General features: G+C 49.9%; 1 protein-coding gene across 4 annotated transcripts; it reads right to left on the bottom strand.

The window, feature by feature from the left end:
• Positions 1–71: 71 nt before the first annotated feature.
• Positions 72–27,611, bottom strand: SRL (sarcalumenin). 4 transcript variants are annotated; one of them, XM_083585628.1, is made up of 8 exons: positions 27,384–27,598; positions 14,478–15,914; positions 10,531–10,629; positions 8,573–8,668; positions 7,457–7,492; positions 6,086–6,202; positions 4,308–4,541; positions 72–3,785 (listed from the first exon to the last, which is right to left on the bottom strand). In XM_083585628.1, exons 1-8 carry the CDS (start codon positions 27,445–27,447, stop codon positions 2,974–2,976), a joined length of 2,895 nt encoding a protein of 964 aa, XP_083441754.1. In that variant the 5' UTR covers positions 27,448–27,598; the 3' UTR covers positions 72–2,973. The 4 variants fall into 4 exon arrangements, with proteins under 4 accessions (XP_083441754.1, XP_083441756.1, XP_083441755.1 ...); XM_083585630.1 differs by lacking the exon at positions 14,478–15,914 and having other exon boundaries at positions 27,384–27,611; XM_083585629.1 differs by lacking the exon at positions 7,457–7,492.

Here is a 27,611-nt window from a genome sequence, read left to right as displayed (position 1 = left end):
CTGGACCCCAAATTATTTTATCTACCAGCTCAAAGATGTCTTCTCTACAACAGAAACAAAGCACCAAGGAATGTGATTGGAAAAGATCAGAATTTATTAGAACAGCTGATGTACATGGTCTCTCCAAATACAGATTATTATTGTGAACCACTAACTGGAAATATATTACAGCTATGTAATTCCTTTAAATGTATCTGTCCAAATTCCTGTTCAAAAGAAGCACACAACAGTGGATTTGATTTGGTTTTGGTAATTTAACCAAATGGAGAAGTCCACAGGCTTCCCCGCCCCCCCAATCAGTGGCCCACAAAGTTGCATATTCTCAAGACTGAGAAGAGACAGACTGGTAATGCTAGGAACCATCTGTTCTGGCTGATCCTCAGACAGTGCCAGTTTAGGTGGATGCTAAACTATTTCAGCCATGCTGTCAATGGCTAAAATTCCCCCAGAGAAATCACCTACTTAGTTTTTGGTGCTGGAGTTTCCACTGTTCTTGAAATACCATGTGATTGTCAGGTGCCAACAGAACATGTTATTGTGAAGTGGGCACTACTCAAAAGAGACCCTGAGTATAGATTTGAGGGTGGGGGAAGGGAAGGAGGGCAAGGCGGGACCTGGGGAGCCCTGGGATGTTGCAGTCCCAAGGGACCAGGAGGTTTTATTCAGTGCGTTGGGCTGAATCGCCACCTTTCAGCACAGGTCAGCAAGATTGTCGCTCAGCGTTTCTCCCCACCTCCCAGCATCTCATTCCAGCAAGCAGCAGGCAGCTGCACACCTTGATTCCCTTTTCTTTCAGCACTACCACTGAATTGCAATTTCTGCTGTGTTAGGATTTGGTGTCATCCCAGATCCTACTGCCCCTCAGCAGCTCTCAAAGTCACGCCAGCGGACAAGACACCTGTGCCTGTGGGTTACAGACCATGGGGGTGGCCAATGCATCCAATTTGTCACTTCAGACTTGCACCCCACACTGAACAAGTTGCTAAGCGCATCTTGCAGAAAACAACCTCGTCTCATTGGACATGACCTGTAATATATTGATGCATAAGAAGAAAGGGGGCAAGAAAGATGAATGAAAACAAGAAAGTCAAGTGGCAGAAGAGGAGAAGAGGGGAAACACAACATGTGAGGACAGGAAAAGCAATGGAGGCGGTGGTGCCCATCTGTTGGGGTCACTGCTTCCTCAGAGAACAAGGCAATTTCACTGTGGAGCCAGTTGCAGCACACTTCTTTTTTCAGATGCAGGACCATTTACAAGAACAGAGCATCTGATTGGGAAAAAGCACTGCAGGGTGGGAAGCAGTTGGTGATATGAGAAGGGTAGGGAGCTAACATACAAGAGAAGAATGGAGGAGGAGGTTGCAGCAGCAGCAGCAACTCCGAGATATCGTGGGGTGGGGGGCTTTGCTCTGCGCTGACTCTTTCCCTAGCTATTATCTGATGCTGAGCTGCATTTTCACCTGCTGTCCATTTCCTCAAAACTTTCAATTTTCAAATACTTTATTTGGTGGGAAAGCAAGTAAACCAATCCATCATGCTACCTTCATCTGCTTCACCTTTTCTTCTTCACTTCTATCTTTCTCAGGTTGCTTAATTATACCTTTCTTGAACCTCCTTTGCAAGATTAATAAGGCATGCCAGCATGTTATCTCAATGCTGATAACTGGCTGGATGTCATAATTGCTGCAGGCCCCCTTCACACTCAGAGAATATTATCATCAGGGTGTAAGGCCTGGACATCTCTGCTTACCACTCACTAACCTCAGGTCTCCAGTTTGCGCTCAGCACTGCCATCAGCTGTGCTACCTAAAGGACTGCTTCTCCTATTTCACATACAAGAAAGCTGAGCTTTGTTCTAACTTAAGAAATAACCATTTGCAGCTAACCATTTGATGTTGAGGTGCAGGGAGGCAAATGAACAACTGGGAAGCTATAAAAGAGAAAAGATAGGCAAAGTCTAGCCAGTTTTTAACCCACAGTGAAAAACCTGGAAGGGCAAGGGCGGCGGTGGTGGCGGCAGCAGCAGCAGCAAGAGGATGCTAAATGGGCAGGAGATGCCTGGCAATCCTGGGTCTCAGATACCAGCCCCATCACCATGCCAAGTCCTAGCGAGTGAAGTGCTAAGACTCACAATTTTAAGCTTGTAGCGGCAGGTTTCTGTGTCCATGTACACACATACAAAGTAGTCTCCACTGCAAACAAGACTCCCCAAAGGCCAGGCTTCAAATGGCCTCTGCAGGAGCCGCTTGGATTCTGATGTGTGCTGGAGGATTTCTGTTTCTGAACCAGGTTTCCAAGACAGTAGGAAGCTGCCTTCTTTTGGACCAGGCAGAATCCAGAGGAACAGCAGTCTGTAATCTTTCAGTTATGGGGCAGTAGGGGCACTGAACGCACTACAGGGGGAATGCTCAGATGCAGCTGAAGTGGGGCTTGCTGATGAAGAGTTAGAGATGGTGGCCTGCTGTGAGTCTCAAGCAGAATGCTGGTTATACATGTGGCGATGAATTCTGTGGTCCTCAATCCCAAGTGCAGCAGAGGAAGCTGGAAAAACTATGTACAGATTGCGTGCAAAGGAGGGCCATGCCTGTGCTTCTCCTAATGTCAGGAGACCAGCCTCTTTTCGCCCTCAGTACTCTCATCCTTCCTTCCTCCTCCCTGCTTGCTCAGCACATGCAAGGGCCTATGACTGCCTCAGAAGAAATGGCCCCTCCATTGGACTTTCAGCTCGATACATGGCCTCCTACTTAGAATAACAGGTTAGATAATAAAAATCAGGAATTCACAGTGTTTTATTCTCTTCTGTAGGCTCACCCAACTTCCCTGCCACTGATGCCAGTGACTCCAAGTCCTCATTGCATATTAGCTCTTGCCGGTGTGGCACTCAAAGGGTTAACAGACCTTGGCTTCTTGGACAGATAAGACATAAGCTCATTCACCAACAGGAACACAGGAGTGGTTACACTGAACAGATTACTAATGTTTCTTGTAACGGTTCTTTGGAGTCTCGCCACAGCCAGTTGTGTCGCAGGAGAGGACGCTGGGTTTCTTCCCCAGGCCAATACTCCCCAAGAGCTCTGGCAGCTCATGGGTTATAGCCCTCTCAATCTTCTCCAGGAAACAGCCTCCCATGTAGGAACACTGCTGAGCAAGAAGCTTAAAGGAGTTGATAGGGTTGATCCCAAAGAAGTCCTTGTAAGCTTCACGATTAGGGAGGTCGAACTTGCTGACATTGGTCTTGGCCAGGATTGTTTTAAAGATGTAAAACTTGTCTGGATCCTCCACAATGTCCTTGAACACGAGCTCTCCATCGCTGAAGAAGGTCATTTTGTCCTTGTAGGTCTGCAAGTAGCGGTCAACTAAGAGTGCATGGATGCGGACACGGATGGCATGTTGGCGGATAAAAGCAATCTTGTTCTCCAGCCTGTTTTCAATCACTTGGTTCAGGTCTTCTAGGAGTGAAATCTCCTCTTTCAAGAAGAGTTCTCTGTGGGTGTCGGGCTCGTAATCCAGGGGCCAGAAGGAGCTGACATAGACTCTGGGGGGCTCAGTGACGTTGATCAGTGGAGCCAGGCTCCAGAACAAGGCTCCGTAGACTCGCATGAGCTCTTGTGTAGCCAGGCTGTCAGCTTTGTTCAGAATTATCCTAATCTGAGATTCCCGTCCCTTTAGCTGGCGGAAAAGCATCTCCAGCTCCAGCCCCACATCCAGCTTTGTGGGGTCAAAAACTACAAAGATGAGGTCAGCTCTGTCAATGAACCACTGGCAGACGTCATTGAAAGGGTAGCCTGTAAGAGAAGCGGAAGAGGAACATCAAATTAGAGCCCAGGAACTTTCTGACATCTGGCACATGACAATGATTGCCCAGAACTCTTAGTGATACATCTTTGGAAACCCATGCTTCACTAAGGCAGGGATGTTCCTGGGCCCCAGCTCCCACCAACCCCAGCACCTGGAGTGACTAGTGGTCAGGGATGATGTGAGCTGTAGTCCAGAAACATCTGGAAGACTGCAGGTATAGCTGCCCTGCATGAAGAACCCCATCCTATTTGCTGTTATCCCTTGAGTGGATAGTTAGAGTGCAATGAAGAAAGCAAAGTTCAAAAGGGGAGGGATGCAATTCAAAAGCTTGGCCAAACTGTGAAGTCAAACTGATGTACAGTACATATTGCAGCAAATGCTAAAAACGTGAAAAATATTGATATCTCATTTGACTATTGACAATGCTATATGAATTTTGTGGTTGACCAAAAACTCAGATCGAAACACCTCAATGTTCAGAGGAACATTAAGGCATAGTAGGGCTTTACCTCGTTCCTGCTGCTTCCGGTTTTCAATGATCCCCGGCGTATCCACAAAGGTAACCCTTTCCAAGAGCTTATGAGGGACCTCGATCCCTATCAGCTTCTCCAGAAAGTTCTGACCAAATTTCTCAAGAGGTGAGAAAGAGCGTGTGCTGTCCGCAGCCATCACAATGCCTTCAATGGTCTTGAGCTTGGGGCCATGCATGATGACGGTGAACTCTGAGGTGGTGGGTTCAGCTCCTGCTCAAGGAGAAAGCAAAACAAAGGCCACACTCACATATCTGGCAAAAAAACCAGCTAAAATCTCAGCTCCCTCAAAGCCCAACGAGTTCACAGCAGAGGAAAACAATCCTATTGTCCCTTCCAAAACTCTCTTAGCAGTGCTTATGCTAAGCAGACAAATGGCTTCATCCCTAGCTCCTGGCTGATGACCGTGACTTCAGAATATGTCCCCGATGGCTTAAAACAAATAGCTTCTTGAAGATGTTAAATGATTATCAAATCAGCATTCATTATCCCAACTTCTACCACACTCAAGGAAGAGGGCAATTTCCTGCTCTGTTTGGCAGAAACCTGGGTAGCTATAACACTACCACTCATTCTGCTGACACAAAGGAAGATAGTACAGCTCAGGCAACCGTCTCCACTCTGGAGACCACCTTTTTGCTGCAGTTTCTAGAGCTGTGCTTAGAAGCATTTTGCCACCGGGTCCAAGCTGTTCAGCATCTTATGCAGAAAAGGAACCCCCAAACTGCTGAGCTTGTTTCATCTTGCTTAGAAATTTCATTTAAATAGAAAGCTTTGCTCATTGGGAATCAGAGAGAAAGGAAGCCCCAGAGGGTGGTAGGAGGTGGGGAGGAGAGAACACTGAAAAGGTCACTCCTGCTCAAACTAATTGGCTCCATGCAGGGAAGGCAGAAAATTGCAAGTGCCCTTGTGCTTGCCAACTGTGGTTCTTGCAGTCAGGCAACCACCTGAGGAGGGAAGCCAGCCCGATGGGGAGTCTCCTGGCCTAGCCTGACCTGCTAAGCAGGGTGCACTCCAGAGAGGCAATGGGGCTGAGCTGGAAAAGCTGGAGCTTGAAGCACAGCTAGTAGGAACTGTTGCTGCTGCTGCTGCTGCTGCTGCTGCTGCTGCTGCTGCTTTTCTCTCTCTCTCTCTCTCTCTCTCTCTCATACCTGGCTTGGCCAAGGCAGAGACTTTTTTCTGCATCTGAGGCCTGAGCACACCAGGGAGCTCACTTTGCTGGACCCTGACCACGAAAAGGTCCATTCTGACACTAGCTACAGAGATTTTAACAACCCCTATGCCGTAGGGTGGAGGAGAAATCCAATTCAGTACATGTTTAAAGCCAAATCTATCAAATTCACACTTTACAAAACAATATAACAAACACAGCTATCCTTTGAAATGTGCACTTATCTAAGTTTTGTGATTCACCTCTCCAACCAAATCATGTCCATAAGAACATGTTATATATGAGAAAGTGCCTAACAAAGACAACTTTAGTGAAAATGACATACAAAAATGTATTAGAGGAGGGAAATTGCTTGTAAAAATGTGAACATTTATCAAAACTGCATATAAAATGTGTTAATTAGGAGAAATTTGCACTAAAATGCTGATGAATTTTCAAGAAGGAATTTCCATATTGCTACAAAATGTGGAGAACTGGATTCAAGATCAGGAAAATTAGAAGCTGAGAGAACTGAATTGGACAGCTCCTTCCATCCCTAGCAGAAAGGGACAGGTTATACAGGTGCCTAAGACTGCAGAGGTGCTACCTGTGTAGAGCTGGTAGGGAGTGTTATCCAGCCCCAGGAGGTAGTTTATCATGGTGGATTTGCCAACACTCCATGGTCCCAGGAATAGCACCATCGGCTTGGAAGTGATCTCTCCATCTGCAAGGGGAAAGCAATAATACCACAGGGTGATTTTTTGTTTCTCCTTAAGCAGGAAAAGCTCAGGTGTGTCCTTGAAAAGTTTCCAGTCACCTCTTAAATAACTACCTGGACCCATGCCCCCAAGCTCACAGGAACATTGCCCAGCCTAAACAGCCATTCCTTGGGGCAATCAGTGCAAGCCAGGGATGAAGGCATCACAACCTACACAGAGTGGGTAGGGTGAGGCATCACAGTGCACACACAAGCTGCTCACCTGCCATCACCCTCCACAGTCTCCAAAAGCAGGAGCAGTCCAAGCAGATGGGAACTCTTAGCCATGCCAGTCCTCTCCAGGGTTGCCCAAGCCCCTGCTGTGGCCATGGCAGGGCCCTTCAGTTACATTAAGATTTTTTAAATGAACGTTTTCAGTTGGTATCTTACTCTGGAGAGATTAAATCAGGTCTACATGTGCTGGAGATGTAAAGCTGCACATGCTGCTCTTATGCACATATTTTGGCCATGCTGGAGGATAAAATCCTTCTGGGCAGTTGTATTAAGTAGCATTGAGAGCATTACAGGAGGCTTCTGGGATATAAAAGAGATCATGTCATAGAGAAATAGTAACATATTTCTGATCTGACAATTAGTTATCATCGGAGAAAAATAAACACACACACCCCACAGACACTTAATGATTGGATTACAAAAGAATGTTTTAATTGTAAAGCTGATGGACCTTGTAAGAGGGAAGGCAGGCAAGTGGATATATATATAGAGAGAGAGAGAGAGAGAGCCCTTTCATTATGCATTGGTGCAACAAAATATAGGAGGATGCTGAGCCACAAATATCACTAGAAACACTGTGATAACATTGTGTACTCCTTTCCATCTCCCCTTGTATCTCTCTCTCCCTTTTCTGTCTAAACAAAAGTATGTATATTTCATATTAGGTTTGCATTGGTATTTACTTGGTTTGTTTCTGTACATGCAGATTTAATGATAGTAATAAGTTGTTGCTGCTGTTCTTTGTTATTTAACAATAGCCTGTTCAGCTCAGCCAGCCACGTAGGTGGTCTACTGGTGATGGTGCAGAAGCCAACTTAGGCAACCAAAGAGGCACAAGGGGTGCGTTTTCCTTCTGGTCCAGCAAGAGGGGCTGCTAGGCACAGCAAGGAGGTGGGGGAGATGTCTTGTGACACTTCCTTGCTCAGCAGAGAGAGGCTGCCTGAGAGGAGCCGTGCTCACACGCAAGTGACAGGAAGCCATACCCACCTGTGGCTGAGGAGCCCAAGGTGCGTCCAGGGTAAGCTGTTAGGCAGGAGAGGACAGGGCCAGGGGGAGAGAAAAGGCAACGTGAGTAGGGAAAGGCTCAAGGAAAAGGGATGCTTGGTTAGGCTGGTATCAAGAACTGAAGATGGGCTTTGGCATTCTCTGAGGAAGGATGCAGCGCCAACGGATCTTTCCCCCTGCCCTATGAAAGAGGCTGGAATCATGATTCATGATCCACACAGTAACACAAGAAGGAGCTCATGCATCAAAGACCTCTTTTCCACAGGGATTAACATGCAAATCCTATCCCAATTTTGTTGGGAGGATCATCAGCTAGCGGCTTCTTTGCATACTCAGCCCCTCTGCAGTCTGATGGATTTCACAGAATCATAGAATTGTAGAGTTGGAGGGTACCCCCAACCTCTAATCCAACCTCTCACAATGCAAGAATCACAACTAAAGTATCCCTGGCAGATGGTCACCCGACCTGCTTAAAAGCCTTCAAGGAAGGAGATCCCACCTTCCCAGGGAGTCTGTTCTACTGTTGAACAGCTCTTACTGCCAGAAAGTTCTTCCTAGTGCTTAGCTGAAATCTCCATTCTTGTAACTTGAATCCGTTGGTCCGGGTTACAAGAAAGGAGATTTTGAAAGGGCATCTGCTCTCCTTAGCCTTTTTCACATGGGCTTAAAGTACATTGAGAATGGAAAGACCAGCACAGTCCACAGACCAGGGGTGTATCGGCTGTCCTGGAGAAACCTGAGGCTGGCGGAAGGAGGAAGGAATTTTAGGGGGAACGGACACTAAATGGTGGGGGGAACACCCTACTGAGAAGGTGCTCAGTGGTTACAGAATGCTGTGGAAGGGGGAATAGAATGACGTATCCAGAAAGAGGGCATATCCAGAACAGGAGCATTGCACACTGCAACATTTTGTTGTAGGTCCTGCTAGTAAGTTTCTACTTCTGATTCCAGCAGCACCAGGGCCTTCTAAAAGTGCAAGATGAGACCCCTTTGGGCTGAATGTTCTGCCTCTCCACTTCCCTCCTACCTCACAAGATTGGCCACGAAACATGGCAGCCCATCAAAACGTAAAAGTGGTGCCCCGAACACAACCCTCACCTGTGATTTCATGCTGCCGTAGTTCATTATACTTGTAAGACTGCTCCAAGGGCTTGATAGAAGTGTGGTAGATCTTCCTCAGCCGCTGCAGTGTGCCTGCAATGAGAGAAGAGTCCAAGAGGAACATATCAAAGCAGAAACCAAACCGGCCTGTCCACCACCACAACCCCTTGCACCCAGTGCCGGGTCAGTGAAGTGGCCAGTGGCAGTCGGAAGCTAAATGTGCAGGCATATGAGGCAGGTGGCTCTCCCAGTTGGCCTTTCCCCTGTTACACACGCATGTTTTACCAACAACATTGCAAAGAAGGTGTGAGAGGATTATACGTTTTCTTGAAATAGGAAGAGGCTGCTCCTTTTGGTGCGCAGGGCTGTTGGGGTGGTCCTTCTGGCAGGAGGAATAAGTGATGCCACTTGGCAACACCTTTGCTCTTCTTCCTCCATATCCACCTCCTTTGCTCTCCCTCCAGGGGTTTCCCAGATCCTATGGGGCAGTTTCCTCACTCTGCAGAGGAGCACCTGGCATTCATCTTCAGAGAAACAAGAGAACACACGGACGCCTCTGCAGCTCACCAGTTTTGGGTTCCCCTTTGGCAGTCTGGGTACATGCCTCCAAGGAATCTGACCTCTGCAGTCCATGTTTGCAAGATGCTCCAACCTCAGAAAGAAAAGCTGACCCACATCATGCGGTGGGGTTTAAAGGGGAGCCTCCAGCCCAGGGCTCCTTCCCCTGCTCTCCTCTGATGGGGCTGGCACTGCTGATCCAGCCAGGAGGGCTCTGAAAATGGGGTTTCCCTTGCAGAGGAGGACACCCAGTGGTGAGGAGTAGCAAGGGCAGGAAAGCCAGAGAAACCATGAATGGAGGGCCACCAGCTCCCACTCTCCTGCACCTGCCAGAAGGAGGCAAATCAATCAGTTTATTCCGTGTGTGTGTGTGTTTCTGTGTTTGTGCACTTGGAGAAGGGTTGTTGTGGAAGACTGCAAAGGTTCAGTCCCTGCTATATCCAGGTTAGGAATGGAAGATAAATTTGTTTCAGTTTGCATTTAAAAGCAGGTCTATTAGATAAACACTTTCCGAAACCATGTGCAAACCAAAACACAGCTGTCCTTCAAAATTTGCACTTACCCGAATTTTTTTGATAAGGTTCTCCAATCAAGCAATGTTTACAAAAATGCATTATATATGGGGAAAGTGTATATGAAGATTAAGATATTAGTGAAAAAGGACACACACAAAAGCATATATTAAGAGAGGCTGCTTGCAAAAAGGTGCACGGTAGTCAAAACTGCATACAAAAATGGGTTCATTGGGATAAATTCGTACTAGAAATCTGACAAATTCTAATTCAAACGTTTAATTCAAAAATTGCTGCAAAGTGCAGAGAACCGAAATAATGACTGGAAAAATGAAAAATCTAGAGAACCTAAAGTGATCCTTCTGTCCCCTCATTGGAAAAACTTGAGAGCTGCTGCCTGTCAGAGATGACATTATGGAGCCTGATGGACCACAGTGCCTGACTCAGTAGAAGGCAGCCTCCTAAGTGCGTCTGTATCATCATTCCTTGCTATGGCCTGCTAGTCCTTCTTCCAGAGGACACTAGAAGAGGTCTCAGGCCCCTTCAAGAAGCTGGAAGAGGGAAAGTTTGAGAGCTGCTGATGCTACAAGAGCTTCTGAGTAGGAAGCAAGCCCAGGAATAAGGCTCAGGGGAAGCAGACGTCTGATGGTTAGTGATGAGATCCTGGAGGCACAGATATGTGGTCCTATGCAATGTGAGAGGGTGCTGTAGGGAAACAGAATGGACTGGGCCTCAGGGCCCTCTCTGGAGAAAGAGCTTGGGGCCCTGTCAGGCAGCATGGGCTACTTTGCAGATGTGCCACACACAGGGTGTGCGCCCATCTCTCCCAGCACATCTTTGCATCCTCCCCCTCCCCACCACCAACCTGTCCCCTTCCACTGCTACCTGAATAGTCATCTGCAGGCTTCTCTTCCTTCAGCTTCAAGGTGCTTTCAATGTGGGTGCGGTCCCTCCTGGCAGACTCCCCGGCATCCTCCGCCTCTTCTGCAGAAAGAGCAGAGACAGAATCACGGCCTGCAGGGAAGGTATCCAGGAGGAGAAGGGCTCAGTCCCAGCTCCCAAAGGGGAAAGGAAGAGGCTTTCCATGCTGCTCATCCAGGCCTTTGGCACGCAGTGAGGTTTCCCTTGTGCAGGCATTCCTTCCCTGCCCCCAACCCTGCCTCCCAAGTGGAGCTAAGGGGCTGGCAGCTGCCGGAGGGCAGTCTTCTAAATTTAGATGCTGCTGCATCCTGACTTCACAATGATGGGCAAGGCGAGGGGGTCTCTCATGACAGGAATAACCTCTGACAGTATGCCATGCAACACTTTCGGGGCCTTTCCAAATGAACTTGTTGATACACTGGAACAGAGACCATTTTAAAACCAAGTTGACACTCCTGTCAATTGAGGTTTTATATTATAAAATGCAAAATAACTTCATCACTTGAGAGCCTAACAGGGAATTTCAGAAGACGGCATTGCAAGCCTCCCACCTAACACTTAGCATCTGGGCTGCACTTCTAAGCATGTCCCTTGTTTTCTCAATGAAAGTGCTGACTTCAAATTAAAAATAAATTTTCTATGCCACTGTGGGAAAAGAATGCGTCTCAATAAGGAATGCTGTGAAGATGGGAGACTGAAGCCCTTAAGGTAGAGACAGTGAAGATCTTAAGGTGAAGATTGAGCTATTAAGACCAAGAATATTCAGGATGGCAATGCATCAACTCTGTTGACTGTTGGCATCTTACAACAATTACTGGATGTGCAATTAAAAGAGATCAGAGCTGAGATGGTTGAAATGGTGAATGGAAATGGACCAGAGAAGGATGACATGGAAAATGGAATTAAAGAAGACACAGAAGCTTTGGACAATGATTTCGATAAAGGGTTGCCAGAACAGGAGAGGGAAATGGTAAAGTTGGAGGCAGCAGATTATGAAATGGATAAATCCTTCACACAGGTGTCTAGAGGAATGAAACAGCCAAATGGCAAAGTTATGATGTTGGAGGAGTGGAATGAAGCCATGGATGAAGAGATCAAGAGACATCCTGAGCTGGCAGAGATAGAATTGAGAGAGAAATGATTCTGTGCACAATTTGGAGTGAATTCAGAGTAAAAAGCTGCCAAGCCTCTGGCGCTTCTCTTGGAAAAAGAATGAAAGAAGTGGAAATGGAAGATTTTGGTTTTTGTTTTGGGATGGAAAATAACAGCAAATAGAATTAGAAGATACGGAACTGGGTGTAAATTAATGAATATACAATAAGTAAATAACCAAAAAATATTATTTTAACATATGACCACAGTGGAGAGACTCTTGTGTAAACAAAGATAACAAATTAGAGATCCACTTTTAGATTTTTTGTGTGGAAAGGAAAATGAATGAATTTGAGACATTTGGGTCTGAAGACTGGGAAAACATTGCTTTGCTGCAGAAGGAAGAACAGCTGGATATCCTTTTTAGTCCTTTTTTCTTCTTTTTATTATTATGATTCTAGTCTATTATTATTTTCTATTATTATTTTATTTCCCTTCTCCCTCCCTCTCTCTCTCTCTCTCTCTGTCCTCTACTCTGGGCCACTATTGGGATTATACACACATGAAGGTGATAGTAATCAGAGAAGGGAAGATCTCCCAGGGTGGGAGACTGGAGAAGAAAGGGATGCTCCCAGGTAAGAACTGGGAGGGTCCACCCTTTTTTTTGAAAACCAAGAGTTAAGCCAGGGCTTTTTCCCGGCTGGAACTCACTGGAACTCAATTCTAGCACCTCTCAGGTGGGCACCATTAACATTATGAGAGAACAAAGGAGGAGTTCATGGTGAGTTTTGGCACCTCTTTTTCTAGAAAAATAGCACTGAGTTAAGCTCTACTTTTGGGGAAGAACTTTGTACTTTCTTTTTCTTTTTCTGCTTTGTTTTCATTTAGATTGGCTTGTTTTTTATTGTAATGTATTATGAAAAAGCTATACATATGAAGAAAAATACAGCTACATGGCAGGAAGCCCATTCACTTTCTCTGATGCAATTCACACTCCACCTCAACAGGGGCAGGGGGGTCCAGCTGCTCCCCCAGACAGTGAGAGGCTTCTTGAAGGGGTCCTTCCTGTTGCCACCCTGACAAAGTGTGTTTGGCCACATGGTCAGACAACTGGCAGCATCCATAATTTTCAGATGCTGGGTGGAATATAACTTTCATGAAGTATAATAATGCAGCCAGTCACATGTTAATAAACAGCCCACAAAGTTTGCCACCCAGTTGTGTGACTGCAGACTAGATTCCCTTTTGTCTCATCCTCCCATCATGCCTCTGTTGTCCAAAATGCCTGTCCCAGTTCCTCCTCCGCTCCTGAACCAATTTCTTCCCATGTCACTGGGAGTCACTGGAGCCCTGCCTCGTTGCTGGGCCTGACTGAATAGGCCCCACGGCGCAGGTCTGTGGTGCCAGCTGGGAGCTGAGCCCAGCCTACCCCACAAGGCAGCCGATAGCTGCAGAGAAGACTTTTCTGGTCCCCAAATAGCCACTGGATACAGCTCTGGTTACATTTTGGCATCAGCTGTGTGTTCAAGAGCAGCATTAACAAAGGGAAGCTCCTTCTCGCTTCCTGCCCCCTCCCTCAATGGCAGGTGATCAGATGAACATTCCTGGCATGGAATTTATTCCAAGGAACACCCCCTCCTGACAGTCATGCCAGCAATTAATTGCCTCTAGAGGGTTTTTCAGAACCTTACTGGTCGAAGCTGCGGGGGGCGGGAAAGGGGGCTTTCTTTGTGCAGTTGGGGGGGAAACATAGTGTGGATTTAATATCAATATGGTGAATTTATTTAGCTCATTTGTCAATAGGCTGGAGAAAATCCCTTTGAATTCAGGAACCCCCTCCCTCCAAGCGACAGGCCTTCAGGCAACATGCCAGAGAATTAAAATTATCCTTAGACTTCAAGACTTCAAGTCTGTCAACCATTATTGTACAGCATCTTGTTTGCATGTTTCATTTTATTATTATTGTTATGTAAAAATTATTATTCATGTTGCTGCTTTGCTGAATTAAAAAAACCCACAGACCATTTGACATAATAGAGATCTTGGATTTTTGCATCATTATAGCAAACTTGAACTGGTTTTGTTGGTTCAGGTTTTGTATTACTGTATTTTTCCAAAATTAAGAAATTAATATTTTAAAAATTCCATGTATAAGATGACCCCCAATTTTTAACTTTACAAATTTGGAGGGAAATATAGTTTTATACATGGAAAAATACGGTATTTTCTGCAGAAATGCTGAACTGGTTGCCTCTAGACCACAACCCATACAGGACCACTTGGTAACCTACCCCATACAGCTGAGGCTTTAAACTAGCAAAAAGGGCACTGTAGATTTTGCATCCAACAGAAGGGGAGAAAATGTAGAAGCACATAGCAAAACAGTGAGAAGACCTAGAGGGACATGGGGCTATCTGTTTAGCCCATTTTAGTGTTGGCTAAGTTCTAAAATCTTCCTGGATGTTTTAACTGTGTATTGACAAATGTACTTTTTTCTGACTGACGGTCGAATAAAAGGTTGATGATGATGACCTAGAGGGACAGAGGCCCACCACCCTTGCTTTCTTTAGATCTGCACTTAAAAATGCAAAATGCCTTTCGACCCAAACCCTTCTCTGAAGCTTCTTGGGCAGCTGCTTCTTTCCTTACTCCCACCCCTTCACTGTCCTGCGCTGGTGAGCAAAGGCATTGGGGTAGGGGGCAGAGGGGGTGGCTTGACAGCCAGGGTAGGTCTGTTGGGAATATTGTGTATGGGAGCTGTTTTATTTAGCCCTACAATATGGCACGAAGGGGGCTGGAGCCTCTCCAGGTGAACTGACCAGCGGTGGAAGTAGCTGGAGGGTTGCTGTGAGGTGGTGGGCTAGCGGCAGGCGGGGCTGGGTGGGCTTGCTCAGAGGATGCCTCCTCATGACCACCGAGGGTGTCTTCATTGCTGGGAGGAGTGGGCATTGCTTCTGCTTCACTGGGGCCTCCCTCTTGATGCTGGAGGTGGGTGTCAACCTCAGGGTCAGATGTCAGGCTGGGATCTCCTGGCTCCACTTCACCCATGCCTTTCCCTGGGGAAGTCCCCTCTTCCCCCTCCTCTGCTCTCCCCTCTCTCTCTGATGGGGCAGGACCCTCTTCTTCTCCTCCTATTCCATGGGCAATGGCTTCTTCTCCTGCCAAGGCAGTAGCACCCTCTTCTGCGGCTTCCACTGTGCTGTCATCTTCCTGTGACTGAGGGTCTTCTTCCTCAGCCGCATCTTTCTGAGAATTGTCTCCTTCCTCAGCTGCATCTTCCTGAGAATTGTCTTCTTCCTCAGCCTCATCTTCCTCAGAGCTGTCTTCTTCCTCAGCCGCATCTTCCTCAGAATTGTCTTCTTCCTCAGCCTCATCTTCCTCAGAATCTTCTCTTTCCTCAGACTCATCTTCATCAGAACCTTCTCCTTCTTGTAGGCTGGTATCCCCCTCCCTGGCCACTGTAGCCCCTTCTTCTCCCTCCTCCTCCTCTGCATCAAGCTGCCCAGGACCATCCGCTGTCTCCTCCTCTGCTTCTTCCTCACGGGGGCTGGTGTCCTCTGCTTCCTCAGACTCTTCTTGCCCCTCTAACAGGTGGGGCTCCTGTGGCACCCTGTCTGGTGCCCCCAAGGTGCTCACTGCAGGGGAGCCATCACTAAAGTGCCTTTCCACAGAGGTAGCTCCATCTTCACTGCCCAAGTCAGCAGTGATGTTGTCCTCCTGAGCAGAGGACGGCTCCTCTCTGGTCTTGACAGGGGGCTGAAGGAGGCTCTGGGAGGGGGCCCCACTTCCGCCTGGGGCAGCATCTTTGGCAACTCCCTCTGACTGGGCCTGCTCACTCTCTTCAGCCTCCTCTCCAGCCAAAACATCCTCCTTGTTGACTGCGAGATATTGCTCAGGTGCTTCCCTTAGCCCATCCGTGTCATGTCCTTTGTCGGGGGCATTCTGTGGTTCAGCAACAGGGGCTTCCTTTTCTTTCAGACCCTCAGCTTCCAAGGAGCTGGTGTCCAGTTTAGCAGCTGCCTCAGTGGAGCCATCAGCATGAGGGCTTCCTTCCACACCTGTGCTGGCTTCCTCCTGGCTGTCTAAGGGCCGGAAGGGAATTCCTGTCCCAGGTGGGATGGCAGCGGTGGCAGCAGCAGCAGAGTCTCCATAGAGCAGCTTCTCCTTCTCTGCTAGGCTTGGGTCTCCAGGCAACAAGCCTCCTTCGGCAAAGGTGGCAGAGTCTTCTGTGCCATCCGGGGCAGAGACTTGCAGTTCTAAATAGTCAGAACATGGTCAGTCAGTTTGATCTGTGCTCAGCCTGCCTCCCTCCTCAAAACGGCCTGCGTGGTTCACTCGGGGCACACGATTTGCACACGTGGCTCTGCATAAAGGCGCAGGCAGAGCCAGGCTGTTCCCTTTCCTATTAAAGGGATGTTGAAACTGATGCGCATTTTGAGGAGGCTTTTATAAATACATTCTTAACCCTGTCCCAACTACCAGGCTTGGAATCCAGCTTGCTTTTCTTGCTCCTATCAATAAACTGGGTGCAAACTGATGCTGGTTGGAGGGAATATAGCTTGGGTTACACACAGGCAAACCCTGAGCAAGCCTAAGCCCCGGCCGGCTGGCTCTCTCTGCTGGGCTTCCTGCCTTCCTAGGCTACAAGTACAGAAGGAGAAAAGCCAAGGAAGGAGAGGAACAGCTTGGGAGGGAGAAAGCAGCTGCCTTTAAATACTTTTTGAAGGTGTTAGCATATCCCAAAGTACCATGTAAGGCTAGGAATCACCAAACACTTTGTGTTTCCTCTCAAAGTTCATCTTCTGTGCTCCAGAGGTTTCCTGCTCTCCTTTTCCTTCTGTTGGGGGCTAAGGAAAGCTGGACAGAAAAGGAGACAGAGGCCATGGGGGTCAGTTGCCTCCTTTGCCAGCCTCACGTTTGCGTTGATGTGATGGCACGGATCCTTCCAAAGTAGCTAGTTTACAGTTAAGGAGTCCAAACCCACCTGCCTCTCTCTGTGTGAACCCAGATCAGTCTCTGTTGTTTGAACATGCTGGCAGGGGTACATCAGAGAGAGGCAGGGCTCTCTCCAAACAGCGCAGGCAGAGCTGAAAACGGGAACCGGCTAACAAAATCTCCCGAGCCTTGTGGGATGTTTCACATGTCTGGATGCAAATGCTGGCAATGAAAGTTCTTCTTTACTGGTATTGCATCTTCCTTCTCACTCCCACTCCACAGAGCACAGCCCAAATACAGAAGAGCCCTCTTGTTATTATTATTCCTTTTCCCCAAATCCGGGACTCAAGGCAACTTACACCAATTAAAACAGCACCAACAAAATGCAAAAAGCTAAAAACATGTAAAAGATAATTGTTAAAAGTAATTAAACTCAAATAGAATTGAAATAATATAGAAAGGAAATCTATTAAAATGCAGATAGTAAAAACAGCACAGCACTATTAAAAGCCCTTTCCTCTAAAAACCTTAGTCAGTTCCCAAAAACCTGTTGTTTCACCTGCCGACAGAAGGACATCAATGAGGGAGCCAGTCTGGCTTCTCCAGGGAGGGAGTTCAAAAGTTAACTGGGAGCAGCTACCACCGAGAAGGCCCTCTCCCGCTTCCCCACCAGGTGTGCCTGGGAGGTTAGCAGGAGCAAGAGAAGAGTACCCTCCTGAAGATCTCAGAGCCTGGGCAGGGTCATTTGAGGTAACCTGGACTTAAGCCGCATAACCACCTTTGTTAGCTTGTGCCAGGAAAGAGACCGGGAGCCAGTGGAGCTACTGCAACAAGGGAGTCACCTGCTCCGGTTTCTATCCCCGGCATCTCTAGCTGGGCTGGTGGACATCCTGGTGAGCCACAGCCAGGGAATCAGTGTGGACCAAAGTGGGTCAGTACAGGGCAGTTTCCTATGCTCCCAGTGGCAGTTGCCCCCAGACACTGGGCCGGCCTCCCTAGTAAGCAGTGTGAACCAGTAGTTCAGGTTAGCCAATCATTTCCTTGTGTCTCAGTTGCCATTGCAGGAAAACATGAGCCGAATTCGGAACACAGCCCTTATGCCATCCATAACAGGCCTCAACTGTCCAGCTGCTTTGACTGAGTCTACTTCCCTCTTCTCCAAGTCAGGGTCCCTGCGCCAGGGAAAGTGGTGAGTGAATCTGGCCAGTATCCCAGGAGTTGTGTGGGGGAGAGAGAAGGGGTCACTTGTGCTCTCCATGAGCCTCCCACCCACCACCATTTCTTATTGACCTGAAATGGATGCCTGAAATTCAGCAGACCTCCATTGAAAACAGCAGCAAGTTAGAGGGATAATTCTCCCTCCACACCGGATGGCAGGGGGCAGGTCCCATTTGCCCATGCAGAGCTTTTCCTTTGTGCAGGGTATGTAGCTGAAGGCCACCCACCCCTGTCACCTGGGGGAAGGCCCCAGGCCCCAAGCATTGGCCAGCCTCTTTGAAAGGCTTTGGAATCATCGAATGGAAAAGTTGGAAGGAACCCCAAGTCCAACCCCCTGCAATGCAGGAATCTCAACTCAAGCATCCACGGCAGATGGCCACCCAAGCTCTGCTCAAAAACCTCCAAGGCAGAAGGCTGCCTCCCTGCCTGCCTTGGAGAGGCCTGGCTCTCTTATATTAGAATATAAAAGGCACAACACCACGGTGTAAACATAATGGCAATGCTTTGCTTTTGCTTATTAGAAAGAGAGACCTTGGCTGCTTCAGTGTGTGCCCAAATGCGAAAGGGATGCCCTCTGACCATCATAGGTCCATGGTTCTTCCCAGGAAGTGTCGCTTGGCCTGGGGTTCCTCCTCCTCCTCCTCCTCCCCCCCCCCCGCCCACCAAAGCTTTGCCCAGGAAGAGGTTGTGGGGATGATTGCAGGGGAAGCCATGGGGTCAGACCTGTACATGAAGAGACCAGGGGCATTTGCCCAGAGGCAGGTGGGCTGGGGTGCTTTGGAACTAAACAACCTCAGTGGTTGGTTCCCTGTGGAGACCTCAATGGTGAAAGACCTAAGGAGCTCCCTTGGGGGGCTGGACTCAGGTGGGAGCTCCTGGCCCCTCACTTCCTGTGACCTTCACGGCCTTATATAAAGAGCCCTCCTTGCCCTCGCTGGCCCCAAACTGGAGGCCTCCAACTATATCGAGCGCTGAATTCTGCTGACCTGCAGATAGTTAAGGGGTGTTTGCTCTGCAGCAAAACGGGCTGAAGGTTATGGGCTTAACACCCAAGCAGCCTCCCTCATCGGCTAAAAATACCACCGGCAACTGGGTGGGGGGTGCTGCCGCTGCTGCTACAAACCACAGAAACTCCCTTCATGGCTCCTGCCCCTGCCTCCCCGTCGCCCCCACAACACAAACACACACACAGAAAGGTCTTGGAAGTGTCTCCGTGGAGAGGAGCCCAGCAGGACTTTGGATGTAGGAGAGAGGCCTCATTCCTTTCCCTGTGGGTGAGGGGCAGAGGCGGTGGCAGTGGCAGGCTGGGTGGGTGGGTGGCAGGTGAGGGCAGGAGCCCCTCCAACGCATCGCACAAGCCTGTTGTAAGCTGACACCCTGGGATGCCTCTTGGACACGCCATACAGTACTGTATGCGTGCCGCACTAAGAGAGCCGAGGACGCCGAGAGCACGTCAAGAATGCCAAGTCTGCTGTGGCAGGGCAGATTCCAGCCCAGGACCCTGCAGGAGGAAGTGGTGACGGAGCCTTCTGGGTGGCAAAGTCACAAGCAACAAAATGTCTCTGTGGCCTAGGAAGCAAAGGATGTCCAGGGTCAAGCCTCAGACACACGTACCAATCCCACCAAACGGCAGCAGGCAGAGCAACAGCCAGGTGAACCAGAGTGACGTCCTGTCAGCCGGCAGGCAGCTACATAGACGCCCCATGCAAAGATTACGGCCGCAGGCACACAACTCCAGGGTTTGCCCAAACAGAACCCCCCAAGAGCAAGCCACAGCCCTCCACAGGCTCTCTCTGAGATGATGGCATTAACCTGGCCCTCTTTGTCAGCATACACCTAAAAACTAATGAAACAGTGGCTCAGCCTAGAGAGCAAACTTTTTCCAGGCATTGTAACCGACTATCCCCAACAGAGCTGTGACGGGAGAGGAAGCGGGGTGCCCACCTAATGCCCACACAAGGCAGGGCTACGATGAACGAAGAGGGCAGAGAAGAGGACACCAGCCCTCCACAGCAAGCTAGAAATAATGTGTGACGTTTGCCCCATAATAGAGCAGGATGGCCATAGCACTTGTCCCACCTGCAACTGCCCCTCCAGGAGGTCCTCTGCTCCCCCAACCACCAGCTGCCCTCTGTGGTGCTTCTGGATAACTCTGCTCTGGCCACTGCTCCCCTCCTGTCAGGACCAGCAGCCAACCTGGCCCCTGGGAGGGTCCCTGGGGGTCCTTCATCTGAGCGCAGTGCTCCCTCTGCAGTCAGCCCATCACCCTCACAAGGTCAAAGGCCCACCTGTGATGGGGAAGCAAAAGGGAGTTTCCCACCTGCCCTTGTTGCTGTTTTGACAGCCCCGCAAAGTGGTGTCTGCTCTTCCCTGTGTGATTCCTGCCTGCTGAGCCTGGCTGTTACCCTTCCTCCTCGTCCTCCATTTTCTCAGAGAACCCGCACTCCCTCCATGCCTGCGGAGGTGGAAATCCCTTGCCTTCTGGGCACTCCCAGCACCTGACAGGCTCTGAGCCAAACCTCTGGCCCTCTTCCCACCCTGCCTCTGGCAAGAGGCCCTGCTTGCTGTCTGCAGCCCTGGGAATGCTGGAAGCCCCATCCCTCCAGAGAAGTGGTGAGGCTGCTGGGCACGTGGAGCATGGTTGGCTGGCAGAGAGCTCTGCTTTGCTCTGCAATAGTCACCATGCAAGTCTGGCAAGTTTTAGGCTGACTTGAAATGTGTGCTGGAACCCAGAGCTTTGGGCCACTTTGGCCAGTGTCATCCACCCTGATGAGAAGCCAGCTGCCACGCAAGAAGAGGGACACTAGCCGCCACCCCAGGAGCAACCAGGATCCCCAGGGGTCCTTCCCCTGGAGTTGCTGGCTGGTTGGGGGTCCCAACATGGCAAGGCCTGCAGCTACTCAGCCTCTGGGTCAGGACTCCCACCCTTCTGTTTTGGGTTGGACAACAGGACAGAGCAACCCCAGAGGCACTTGCAGAGAGCTGAAGAGCCAGGACTCTGCTCTGCACTCAGTGCCCACCAGCCAGCCTTTGCAAGCCCCCCTTTTTCCCTCTCCAAGAACCATAGACTTGTAGAGTCAGAAGGTACCCCAAGGGTCGTCTAGTCCAACCCCCTGCTAAAGCATCCATATAAGATGGCCACTCAACTTCTGAGGGAATCTACTCCATTGTCCAACAATTCTTCCCCTGATAAAGCTCTTCCAAATATTTACTCGGAATGCCCTTCCTTGCAAGTTGAATTCATCTATTTGGGTCCTCCTCTCTGGAGCAGCAGGAAGCAAGCTTGCTCCATCTTTCACGGGACAAGATATTTGAAGATGGCCCTCAGTACCTCATGGTCCTTTACTGTGAGGCGAAGGGAGTGGGAATAGCTGGTTTTGTTCAGAACAATAGTGAACCAGCGAGTGTAAACCTGCCTGGGATGCATGTGCTTTTGCTTTCCCTTTCAGCATTCACACGTAGCACACAGGCATTCAGCAATGTCCCGGGTTAAAAAGAAGACCCCGTCCTGCCGACTTCTGCGAAACTGCAGCAGCCAAGACGCACCCTCTAGTGGCCAAATGCAGAGTGGCGGGAGGCCAAGGAATGTAATGCTGGATTCCACAAGTCCCGAATCAAAGGTGCAAACTTTTGAGCAGCATAGATCTGCACTGTTGCCAGGCAAAGAGAAAAGATTCCTGGCTCCCACCCTGGTTCCTCCTAGCCTCTGAAAATAGCCCAGCTCTAAACCTGGTATCGCTCCTGTTTTCTTCAGTCCTCCAGAATGGCTGCCGCTTTGAAGAGTGGATGGACTGCACACCTGGTTAAATGCCCAGCTGGCTGCCCAAGCAAGAAAGGCGTTTTCCTTGCCTGGAGAAAGTTACCAGGAGAGAACACACACAATACACACCCCTTCTCCGTGCTGTGGCTGCACTGCTGGCACATCCTTTGGTGAGCAGTTAGGCCTCCAAAGGGGCAGGCAGGTCGCCAAGACTTACCCCTGGGCACAGGCAAAATGTGAGGTTGTTTTGAAATCCAAGATATTTGATCCCCACATAGGACAACTGCATATTCCTGCATTGCAGGAGGTTGGACTACATGATCCTAGGGTCCCTTCCAACTCTACAATTCTGTGATTTAATTCTTTTAAGAGGTACCACACCTTTTTAATAACTGTTTGATGGCCTTGCTGCTGTAGGCTGCTAAATACTGGAGATTTGGGGTGAAATATTTAAGAGAAGGTGCAGAGAGAGGAGGAGAAAGAGAGACACATACAGAGAGAGAGAAAGAGGAGTGGACATTGGGGATATATCTGTAGAATAGGGCACAGTCGGCCCTATTAGTGCAATGAAGGACACCTTTCATGAAGTTCCCACAATGGTCTCATATTCCAAAAGTAAATGAAGTCGCATAGCTCCTCCACTAAACAGAGAGGTTTGCGTTGCAGATGGTGTGTGCAAATTTAGGGACCTTGTGAAAGAATGCAACCCCCCCCAAAAAAAACCTATTAGTGATTACTTCTATGATGCTCACTTTTCTGTGCTAACTATGGGCAATCTTAAAATGAAAATATGCAGGGAAAGGGCCTGCTGGGTGATTTGTAAGCCAATGCAAGAAGGAAATGCCACATTACTATCTTAGCTGGAGTATTGTTGCAGGAAAGGAACGAATGTCCCCATCATATGCACGTCTACAGCTATTGTAAGGGGGGCAGAGGAGAAGAGGCAATGGCCCCTAAAAAAAAGCAGACTCTTTCATGCTGTAGAAGAGAAAGGTTGAAAGTACCACTTATTGCATTGGCACATACGTCTCCTTGGCTTATAATATTTGAAACCTTTTATTGTTTTCTAAAGAACAAATTAAAAAGAAGTGTTCTCAGGTTCCAGTGAAGCTGGTGGTGACCTTGGGTTGTGTGATTCTGCCCTGTAGCTGTTGCTGGGGATGGAAGAGACACAAGGCAAACCTGATCCTTGCGTGAGGAAAGGGCAAAGTTCAGTTCCTCCAGGAGGCTGAGCCTTTGTCTCCCTGACTCTGGAATAGAGAAAAATGGGCCAAATGTCTGGAAGAATGACCCCACCCTCCCAGAAGCACTCTTAGTGGCTGCCACAGGCTGAACCTCCAAATCCAGCAACATCCCTTGCTTGGGAGCAGTGTAAAATACTCATAAGTTAGAAGGAAATAAAGGGGGATACTGTATTTCAGTGCAAGTTGCAGTTTGGGGGATGGCACTTTCCTCTCTGGAAAGCCAGCTCAGAACCATTGCTCGAAGTGAAACTCTGGGGGATCCTGTTTAGTTTTCCTTGTAGATAAGAACACTGGGAGCACACTGGTTGGCCAGGATGCCACCGGCCAGTAGCTTCCCCATGCAAAAGAGATGCATGCAGAATGGGGAAGCAGGAGGCGCCTGGCAGAAATTCTGCCTCCTGTTCTCCTGGGACTTTGGGATCACAGCTGCTGGCTTTGATCACTGGCTGATGTTCACACATTCTCATTGCCAGCAACCCAGAATCCTGTTAGTATGTGTTGCACTAGTAGGGTCCAGCTCTCTTGACTTTTGCCTTACAGGCTTCACCCTCCAAAAGTACTCTGGTTGCTAGACAAAGGTAGTACCAGAAAGTGCCCCAATTCTTGCACACAGACCCCACCTTCCTTGCTTGGGTACATCAATGACAAAGGGGGGGGGGACTTTGTTTGTTCCATGCACACACCCAAAAAGCAGTTCTTACCAACCCCAAATCCTGCAACGATCAAGTCTATTTACATTCACTCATTCCCTGTGGTTCAGAATATGAAGAGGAAGGGCATGGAGAAGCACCCAAGTTAGAAACTTGCTTCGTTTGTTTCATACAAGAGGAGCTGCAATCCACACCGAGGCGCTCATGATGAAGTCACACAGCTCCTGTTTCTCCTAAGTGGAAACTGTTGGACCATCCCAGCAAGGGGAGGGAGGGAGGGAACGACAGATGCTGTGAAAAAGAGCTCCTGCACAAGCAGCAGCAGAAAGCGGACACAGGGTCCAGGCTCCCCACTGCCCAGTCTCTCTCTAAGGCCCTGCCTGGCTGCCACCCCCCTTACAGGCTCTCCCTCCCGCAGACTCGGCAGGCTTGACTGAGCACCTGCAGTGTGGCCTCTAAACCTCAGTAAAAGAAACCTGGGAGCCCTGGATTTCTTCGCAGCCATGCCAAGGCCCCAGCACTTATTACTGGCTGTGGCTGGGTAACCCCAGGCGGGATAAATATAGCTCCCTTGCGCCTGCTGGGCTGCTCAGGTTCCATTGACTGGTCTCTGCAGACATCCTCTGCAGCTTGAGGGTGAGGGTGGCAGCCAGCTGCAAACTGGTCTGCAACACAGGAGGGTCCTGGACTTGGGCTGCATCACAAATGCACCTCCCGCTTCAATTTCCGACTGCCTTCCAGTCAAGCCCCCTCACCCCTTTCCTTTTGAGACCTCACTGGGCTTTTGAGTTACTATGCAAGGATATCAATGGTCAGAAGTGCAAGTTGGTATTAGGCCTCGAAAGTTCTCCAAAGAGCAGGCAGAAGGGAAGGGAGGGTCACTTCCACTGCAAGAGGCATTTTGAATTAGGGGTGCAACAGCCAAGACCTTCCCAAATATAAGCAGCTCCATGACTGTTACGGGGGAGGGCTCTGCCTTTGCAGCCCAGAGGCATCGTGGCTTTCTCGAAAGGCAGAAAGAGACCACCATCTTTCCTGGGCTGCGCTCAAGTCTTAGAGGTTGTGGGCCGTGGCTGAGCCTAGTGACGCAGCAAACATCCCAACTCTTACTAACTTGTGCATTGCTACAGGATCTGAGATTATTCCATAAAGGTAAATCCAGCTGTTTCTGTTTTAAGCAAGAGGTGGGAAGAAAATGAAGGGAAGGGCTTCAGATGTCAGCTGGATGAGTCAGCCAACACCTGGGCTTGGGCCTAGCCGAGGGGGTGGGCAGCTACCCCCCTAGATCAAGGAAACAATAGAAATACTAAACTAACTGACCAATCCCTTCGGTTCTGCCCCCCCAAACAAAAATCCTGGCTATGCCCATGCACCTGCGTGAAGGTAAAACCCAACCGAGCAGCTGAAAAGGGCAGAGAATTTGGCTGCCAATGGAAGAAGTCATCTTCTTCTGCAAGAAGGTGGGAAAGAACAAGCTCAGAGGCAGAGATGAGTGAGCAATCCCTCCAGACACTGCTGGGCTTCCATCATCTTCTCTGGCCAGGGCTGGTGGGAGTCTCAGCCCAACAACTGCCACCACAGGTGGGCTGGATTTGGCCAGGAATGTGACCTCCCAGTAGAATATGAAGTCAAACAAGACCAGAAAGGACCTTGAGTCAACAGGGAGAGCGGATACAGCGAAGCAGAGGAGGAAGGAACTGCTGACAAAGACCCTCCAAGAACCTGAAAGTCACGGCAGCCTCTGAAATACAGGCAGGGAGCGTTTTGCCAGGACCAAGGGAGAGAGCAAAGTCTCCGCTGCCCTTCCTGCCTCAGCACCAGAGGAACTAGGAAGCGGCAGAGCCAAGTGGCACCTCAGGCCCATCTCCTCCCAATACTCCACAAGTGATGCACAACACTTCTTTAGAAGGGAAACTCAAAACACAACAAGTGGGAACAGAGAACGGTGCCCACCTGGGACTCCACTCCATCAAACTCAAGCTAAAGGCAAGGCTGGCTGGCTGGTTTGCCAGGGGGGTCAGGCACGGAGCAGGACCACTGGGGTACTCACTGGGGAAAGCGAGGCTCCTGTTGGCTGGAGGGGGGAGCCCAGGAGCCCACCCCCAATCGCACCAGGAGAGAAGGCAGCTTTGGCCCTTCATCTCCATTTCATCCCCTCTCACCTCCCCACTGTCTGCAGAAGCGCCAGGCCAGGTAATGCAGGTAGCTCAGGTAGGGCAGCCCCCCCCCACCTCCATCCCTGCAGTGGGAGGACCACAGGGGGTTCATTCCTTGAAAACATTCCTTAAGTGCCTCTCATCAAACGATTCTAGGGCTCTGAACAAAGTGTGAATAAAATCAATTCACACAGCATATAAATACAATTTCAAGCCAACAATTAAGCATAACGAAATACAGCAAGACAAAAGCCAACCCTGAAAGCTAAAAACAGGATAAGCACGGTTCTGAAAACACCCGTCTACTATCCAAAACACCAAGCAAAGAGGGAGGTCTTCGTGGGACACCAAAAAAAGTGGCACTCCTGTGCAGGGCAAGCCAGTTCCATACAGAAGGGCATTCCATACCCAGAAGGCCATCTCCGCCCCCCAAGGGTATTCCTGGGAGCAAGACAGGGCCTCTCAAGAGCATTTCACTGGCCTGGGAAGAGGCCCTGCCAGCCTTCCTGCCAGCCCCCAGCCCCTCAACAGGCCCCCAAGCCAGCGATACTCAGGACTCAGCCCTGAAAGCTGTTTTCAATATACGGACAAGGGCAAAATGGGCTCAGCCAGTGTGACCTGATGGCACACCCCAAGATACCGAGGGGAGAATCATCTGGGATACAGAAAACCCGGGGGAGACTGAAAGAGCTGGTCCTCATGGGTGCCTGGCCTTGCTTCTCTGCTCCACCTGGGCTCCAGCTGCAGGTGAGCATCAGCTCAGGTCTTGGCTCAGATGCAGACACCAGGGTCACCAGGAAGCTCTGTGTGCCCTTTGCCTACTTCCAGAGCCCACAAGATAGCAGGAACCTTTGCCAGGGGGCAAAGAGAGAGTCACCATCAAGCTCCAGAGCAGATTCCAAACCAGGTGCAATTCGGGGGCTCAACGTGTTTGTGTGTGTGTGTGTTCTACCAGGTCAAGCAGAGCCATAGCAAGGGCACCCCGTGCCCCACAGAAAGTGGGAGGGTAGGGGGATCCCCAGCCCCCCATTAGTCCCTTTTGTTCTTGAGAATGACAAAGGATGTCCTTAAAAGGAGGCAAATCCGCAGCCCTGGCTCCTCCGTGACAGTGCGAGGAGGCAGCAGCTGAGCTGGCCATGGCAGGGAGGGGGCTTGGGGGGGTCCAGTTACACGCCTGTTTCCATACTTAGCCATCCTGTGGCAGCTGGGCATATAGCGTCCAGCCTGAGAGACCAAATTAACTCAAGGGCAACCAAGGGGAACGCTGGCAGGCGGGCACACACTCTCTCCACCGACAGGTCCCCAAAAGAGGGGGGCAGCTGAAAGCACCACGAGGGCACAGCACAGCAGTGCCAGGATGCCCGCCCCAAGCCAACCTTCTACTCTGGTGCGGAGAGAAGCCAGCCAGTCACCTTCTCTTTCCACCAGTGCAGGCCAGGTGGTCCAGCAGCAAGTCCACACTGCAGCTGTCCTCAGGTGGCTCCTTGGGCACTGGCAGGGGGTGGTGAAGGAGGCCTGCCAGCTTTGCCCCCCTCCCCTCCCTCTCCAGAGACAGCATGCCTGGCTGCCTCCCAGGGGGACAGGCTGAAAGGCACCCACATCCTCCTTCACACCCACCCGGCCCCTGCCCAGCGCTGCCAGGGCCACCCACAGCCCAGAGATTCTGTGCCACCAAGCTGTGGCACATGGCAAGGGGGGAGGGCAGAGCGGAGGCCAGGGGTGCGGGAGGGAGACCCGGGAGGGGGCAGGACAAGCCTCTTACCTGCCCGCGCCCCAAGGAGCAGGATCGGGGCCACGCAGCAGCAGAAGAGCCTCAATCCATGCATGGTGGTGGCCTGGAACTTTCCTTCCACCCCTCTGTCTCTGCCGCGGAGGCTGTGGAGCAGGCAGCTGGCCGGCTGGGCTGCAGAGGGGCCTGCACAGATGGTGCCTGGAGCTGGACTGCCCGAGGCCCCTCCCTGCCCGGCCACTTCAGGCCCCCGTGTCAGTC

Source organism: Podarcis filfolensis, assembly GCF_964270895.1.
Source record: "Podarcis filfolensis genome assembly, chromosome: 14".
NCBI lineage: Eukaryota > Metazoa > Chordata > Lepidosauria > Squamata > Lacertidae > Podarcis > Podarcis filfolensis.
Note: the sequence above shows the minus strand (reverse complement) of the source record. Positions and strands in the feature narration are given on the sequence as shown.